The following is a 6,746-nucleotide window of genomic DNA, read 5'->3' as shown; positions in this document are numbered from 1 at the left end:
TTCACACAGCTGTAACTGCAGGCTGTCCACTGTAAAAAGTCAAGAATTATTACTTGGATTCAGTTGAATCTCTCAAATTATTATTGGTAATAGTAGCAGTAGTAGTAGTAGTAATGATAGTAGTTATAACACTAATATCTCATATGGTTTTCAAAGTTTCATTGTTTGTTGTTTACATTAATTAGGACATAAACATATATCTTTATAAAATAATGTCTTGTCATGCACACTTTCCCCAACAAAAGCTGGGGAAAGGAGTGGTGTGTTATTTCATTTATTTATTTTTATTTTTTAATTTGTTGTTCCACAGTGTACATGAATTTGTTAATCTATTTATTTATTGTATGTTGGCCTTTACAGCAGAGTTTGTTTCATTTTAACTGTTATCATTATTATTATTATTATTGACTGCAGTCCAAAGCTAATTTGTCCTTTAAATCAACATTAAAAAGGAAAAATACGTTAGTGCATAAAAGTAAGTGATTATTAAATGTTAGGTCCACGTTGCTTCGAAATGTTTGAATAATATTCTTTAGATTAAAAAAAGTACTGTAAATAAAGATGGGCTATTTTTTGCAGCACGACCGCAGTTTTTTTTTTCTTCTTTTCTTTCTTTCTTCTTAGTCATCGATTCATACCATAAACATCGTCTATTACCGCTCGAGGTGTTGATCAACAAGTTGTACTTTCCTTTCCTTCGACACAGTCCGTCTGCGACTCAACTCGCTCTGACTGCACGGGACCGGAGAGGGAATCCCAGCAGCTGATTGGACACTCAGGGTTTCCCCACGTCACAGGGGATCCTCCGTATAACTGAGAGGCGATCCAGTTCAGTGGATTCAGTTCACACGTTTGCTCGGATCTGCACACGTCGAAGACACCTCCGAACCACAGTATGGTGAGTTTGCTGTTTTTACACTAAGCTGTTTGTGTTTGTGTTATTATCAGGCTGTCCTACAATAAAATAAATGAATAAATAAATAAAAGTTTAGCCCTGGATTCAGAGCAGGAGGAGTGCAACAGGCATCAAAAAACATGCAGTACCCATAAAGATGTTAGGGTCGCAGAGGTTTTTAAATGTGGTTTAAAGCTATTTGATGATTTGCTGTACAACGTGCAAGCTGAGGTAACCACGTTACAGCAAGGGGTCTAGATAATTCACATCCTTTGTGGGTATGAGTCATGTGTCACTTTTGCCATATAAACAAACTGAGCTCTTTGCAGCAGCACAACATCTCCATGAAGTAAGCAGACAACGTCAGAGCTGCAACACACTGTTTCGGCCTTTTATGAGTAATCAGTTCATTATTGGTAATGACTGAATAATTGCTTTGAGAAAACAAGAAAGAGAAATACATGTAATGTTCCGTTATGTCTTTATGTTTGCACTGAGGTAAAATGATCATCACATTCGAACCTTAGACATTTTTATATTTCTACTCTTATTATTTTTATTAATATGTTTCAGGGTGTTATATCTGGAGAAAGAAAGCAATCAGGTCACCCGAATATAAATACAACTGCGCTCACATGCTTGGTCTGAAAGTTTAGGTCCACATTTTTAAATGATTATTATTGATTTTATATATAACCTATGTCCTCCGCTGTTTTGACAGTCTCTGCATGAAAACTCAGTGGACAGGCTGCTTGTGGAGTCACAGTCAAGTGAAACTGACAAACACAAAAAAGCCCACAGACTGTATCCATCACTGCCAAACGCAGACAGGTGAGACACATCGCAGCCATAGTTAAGTGGAGACTGGAGCCAGATTTTATGATTTAAGGACCCTGATGCCAATAATTTGTTTTCAGGTATGAGTTTTGGTGGCCGGGCTTCAACACTGGAGAAGAACCTCACCCATCTGCAAAGCTGGAAAACACACAGGTAACACAGTAACCGATGGCTTAACACATGAGAAAACAGAGAACCGCCACCATTTAATTGCCTGACCACAAGTAAATGATCATGTTCTTTGTGTTACTGGAAGCAATGCAAACCAAAACTTCCAAAAATGCGTAAAAGGAAGTTGGTAGAAGGAGTCAGGTTGCATAATTTCCCATAGAGTCACAGGCGTTTGGCTGCTGATGGATTTACTGTATGCCACATTTGAGTAGTTCCTTTTTTTCTCTCTTTTATGTGCTGCAGTCAGAAGGCTCCTCTCACAAAAGTGATGTCAACATGAAAAAACAGATTCTTATCTTAGAAGAGCAAAAGAACGAGGTGAGTACATCTCAGACTTTCTGTGCATTCATCCTAAAACACGTGTACGCAGGTTTAGAGATTCACATTTGTTCTGTTTTTACTCAGCTTCTTTCTATTAATGAGAAATGGGCAAAAGAGTACCGAACCATGGTGCATTATTACAAAGAGAAGGTAAGAAAGGGACAACTTAAGGTGCTTTTAATTTTGCTATTCTGCTCGTGACAGTTTATTATTGTACTTGTTTATCATTTAAGTGCTGTCTGCATTCTGCGCCCAATGTCCAGGTTGAAGAATTAAAAGCATTGCAGCAGTGCAATCACTTTGAAGAGGAAAAAAGAAAGCACGTCACATTAAATCAACTCAAGCTTAAGGTGATCAAAGTGGAAGAGAGCACACAGGTAAATGCACCAACCACGCTCATGGCTCTTTGATAGATTAAATCATTTGATCTGAGCGCTAACGGTTTCCCCGTGGGATGCTTGTCACAGATGGCAGCGGATGATGCCAGCTCCAAGTCGCTCAAAGCGGAGAAAGACGTAAAAGAGCTGCGAGCACAGAACAGCGCCCTGACCCGCAAAGGGCAGCATCAGCGCGAGGAGATCAGACGACTGAACAAGGTGAGGCATCAGATTTTCTCTGATGTTCACTGATGTAAAAGAAAATTCATCTCTTTTCAACCCTTGCAACAAAAGTGTTGTAACAGGGGCTTCGATGTGTTTGTGCAGGCCTTAGAGGAGGCACTTCAGGCCTCTCAGCCTCTTGGAGTGGACAGCGAAGAGCTAGACATGTGGAAGCATCAGGTGAGTTTGTCATCTTCACGTGTCATTTTTTTGTGCTTCCTTGGTGAAAATTGGAATACAGCACACAAAAGAATGGTTAACGTTGGCAAAACAGTCACACTTTTTGATGCTTCGGGCCAGATGTGACAGACCAACTTGCATTCAAATTATATGCTGACGATGAAGCTTAAAATATTATCAGTGCCTGAAGAGACTGGGGAAATAGCATCATATATGGCTTTATTAATCAGTGAATATATAATTTAGCATAGAAAAAAGTCTTCAGATTGCTACCACCCTGTTTAATAAATAAGCTAAGGATAGCTTAGCTTAGCATAAAGACTGAAAACAAAGGGAAAAGCTAGCCCGTATCTCTCCAATGGCAACAAGAAAAGCACCCCTAAAATTCACTTGTGTCCAGTTGGTTGTGTGCTAGAAGTCGGTCAGTATTTGCTTATGGACCAAATAGTCTATATAATAGAATCTCATAAGGGTGCATAAGAATTTCCCACACTGTTGAACTATCCTTAATGAACATCCAGTGTTATTTGTGTCATGTCCACATTCAGGCTGAAGTGTATAAGGAAGACTTTCTGAAGGAGCGCAGAGACCGGGAGAAGCTAAAGGAGAAGTATCTGGAACTAGAGAAGAAGTATATCAAAGTTCACAATCAGCTGCATATTCGCAGATCTGAGGTACCATCTCTGCTCCTAATTTTGAATATTCAGCATGACAAGAATAGGATTAATCATTACTTTAATATACTCTGTGTGCGTGTGTTCTTGCAGAAGACATGGACTCAGCAACTGCATCCGGTGCTTAACTGTGCCTGTGCAAATCAAGCCAAATATCCTCACTCGGATGGTCGCCCTGTTAACCAGCACCAACAGAGGCAGTACACTCTTGATAAAAAGCAGTGAAGCTCAAGCAACTCCTCAGTCTTTTTGGGAAAGTGTGGACTTTATGGAAGTTTTTCCAATAGCCACCAGCAGGGTGAGGAAGTGAGCTCTGCTCTATTTAACTCCTCAGCTGATCCTGGTTGCAATGAGGACACACCATCAGTCTGGGTCCATTAGGAGACCTATGTGGAGAAATAGAGGAAGCAAATACACAACTATAGTACTATATGCCTTCCAAGAGGAGAAAGGCAGTGAAGAGTAAAATGAAACTGTCAAGACAGGGTGATTATACCTTGCGAGTGATGCAGGTCCCTTAGGAGATACTCATTGCACTAACAAAACACTACTGAAATGGCTCATACTGATCAAAGGTGCAAAAAGAAGAGGGATTTTCCTGTGTTTAGTATGTATAAACACCCTGTGCTGCACTACGCTGTAGAAACCTCTTATAAAAGCAGACTCTTGCCCCAGTGTTGGGACTGAACCTCACACACAAACTGGCTCACCTCTGTAAAGATGGAAAGAAACTCGGGCTATGCTGTGATTATAAAGACTAGTGTTTTTCTGACTTACTATACACTATATTATGTTGGTGGTGTGCAGGCACTTTTAGGACAGCAGGAATCTCTGTCAGAGTATTGCATGTGATTTTTGGAGAGGATTTCTAGGAACATCCCTTCATTCACACCTGAAACCTATAAGAGATAGGAGATGGAAATTGGAGAAGAAAAGTTTAATGATATAGCTATATATATTCATTTATATAAAACAGTATATTTATGTATGTTTGACAATATTATTGGCACATTTATGTCTGTTTCTTATTTATTTGTCATAAAAATAAACAACTGAACGGTGTTTGTGTTTTAACATGTTTATACAGTTTATAAACATCATGCCACCCACAGAATCAATGAAATCATATATATATATATATATATATATATATATATATATACATTTTTTTTTTTTTTTTTTAAGTCACTTGGCATAATGGTCGTAAGTGTCAATCTAATCACGACTCAGCGCTGAGAGGCAACATATCTCTACTGCCCTCTAGTGGTAACCTAACAATACCTAACTTCGTGCCTCACAGTTCTCAGGCATAATAAGCTGAAGTAACTTCTCAGTCTCTTTGATGAAGCCAGCTTATGATACAACTAAATCAAAACGATAAAAATCACTTATCACTCCCTTATTTTAGCATTTTGCTCCATCACTTTACACGTCTGTCTCCTGAATTGCCTCCACTGTGTCAGTACACATTAAGGAAAAAGCAGTCCCGTGAAATTTCTGTGAAATTTTCCTAAATGTTTTTTCATTTATGCTATCCTCTGAACACCTTTCCAGGAGTAGTAGACTTTTAAGAGGCTGTACTTGGGCACGCTCCTTTCAAATGTTCTCAAAGCACAGCCTGGGCTGACAGAAAGGTTTTCCGATGCAGCACGTTAATCTTGAACTTCTGGGTTTTTGTTTAGGAAATGTCTCATTGTGGCATGAAAAAAATGATTTGGCAGCTTTAAATAAATGCAGGTTCTCCTAAGAGCCAGACTTCCACTTTTTAAAGGTCATCATTCAATGAATGATGCAACTGTACTGGGCTGCCAAAACCCACAGTTAGCCCTACTGAGTGTCTGTAATAACAGCTGTATGGAGACATTTTTTGACAGCAGGAACTATGGCGAGAAACTTGGAAAATTGGAGATTGTTTTGTGCTGGATTAGAATAAGTGGAAGAGAATGGATGGATGGATGGATGGATAGATAGAGCGAAGGTTGTGCTAGTATTGGTGTGGAACAGCAAGGCTGATGATGGTACACTGGGAAAAAAAATTTGCTCTTCAGTCTCAGAAATATCACTGTGTTGAATTATCATAAAATCATAAACCAGCCGCACTCAACATGTTGTATTTTGACTCATTAGAAACTACACTGCATCCAAGCCATAGAGTTGAGGCCAATGATATAACCAACTAACCGCTGTCTGGAATGTAATTCAATGCTACAACTGATTTACAACAAATAAGCCTTCTGACAAGAGCCAGAGAATGTACTCACAGTTCAGGCATTTTTGTGAGATCTTTCCCCCCCTCAGACGTTTAGGACACAGGGCCCCACGAGTGGACAGACAAATGAGATGTGAAAATACTCTTTCACCTGCTGCTTTTCACTCTCCCTTTACAATTACTGCAGCTCCTGTGCGTTTTTCTCAGTTGCATTTCTCATTCCAGAAATCTAAATTCATTTGTTAACAATGTAAATCAGCCAAATCTCCAAACCTCTTCATATATGTATAAAAACAAACCAAAGTTTAAAGTATATATTACACTCACCGGACACTTTATTAGGTATACCTTGCCATTCCGTAAAGATTTTGGTCCATATTGACATGACAGCGTCACACAATTGCTGCAGATTTGCTGGCTGCACATCTATGATGAGACTCTCCATGTCCCACCACATCCCAAATGTTCTCTATTGGATTGAGATCTGGTGACTGTGGAGGCCATTTGAGCACAGTGAACTCATTGTCATGTTCAGGAAATCAGTTTGAGATGATCTGAGCATCGTGGCACGGAGCGATATCCTGCTGTAAGCAGCCATGAGTTGATGGGTGCACTGTGGTCACAAAGGGATGGACATAGTCAGTAACAACAGATTAGATATTAATTATCTGTGTTAGCAAGAAGTTGATATCGAAGATAGTGGCCAGTGAGTGTATGTGTGTCTTTACTGCTGCGTCAGGTTATAAAAAATGTATTTCATTCAGTTGCATTAAAGCAGAATCCATGCTGTTTCTTTAACAAGCACACTTAAGTCTCAAAGGGGAATAAGATGCTACAAGTTCATATTTGGCATCGTCAGA

At 39.3% G+C, this 6,746-nt stretch overlaps 1 protein-coding gene across 1 annotated transcript; it reads left to right on the top strand.

The window, feature by feature from the left end:
• The first annotated feature begins 806 nt into the window (after window positions 1–806).
• LOC115799811 (TNFAIP3-interacting protein 1-like) lies at window positions 807–4,679 on the top strand. The gene is made up of 10 exons (XM_030757097.1): window positions 807–898; window positions 1,617–1,726; window positions 1,813–1,885; window positions 2,147–2,221; window positions 2,309–2,374; window positions 2,488–2,601; window positions 2,692–2,820; window positions 2,929–3,003; window positions 3,552–3,677; window positions 3,771–4,679. The coding sequence occupies exons 1-10, from the start codon at window positions 896–898 to the stop codon at window positions 3,900–3,902; spliced, it is 903 nt and encodes a 300-aa protein (XP_030612957.1). The 5' UTR covers window positions 807–895; the 3' UTR covers window positions 3,903–4,679.
• Window positions 4,680–6,746: the final 2,067 nt, after the last annotated feature.

Source organism: Archocentrus centrarchus, chromosome 20 (assembly GCF_007364275.1).
Source record: "Archocentrus centrarchus isolate MPI-CPG fArcCen1 chromosome 20, fArcCen1, whole genome shotgun sequence".
NCBI lineage: Eukaryota > Metazoa > Chordata > Actinopteri > Cichliformes > Cichlidae > Archocentrus > Archocentrus centrarchus.
Note: the sequence above shows the minus strand (reverse complement) of the source record. Positions and strands in the feature narration are given on the sequence as shown.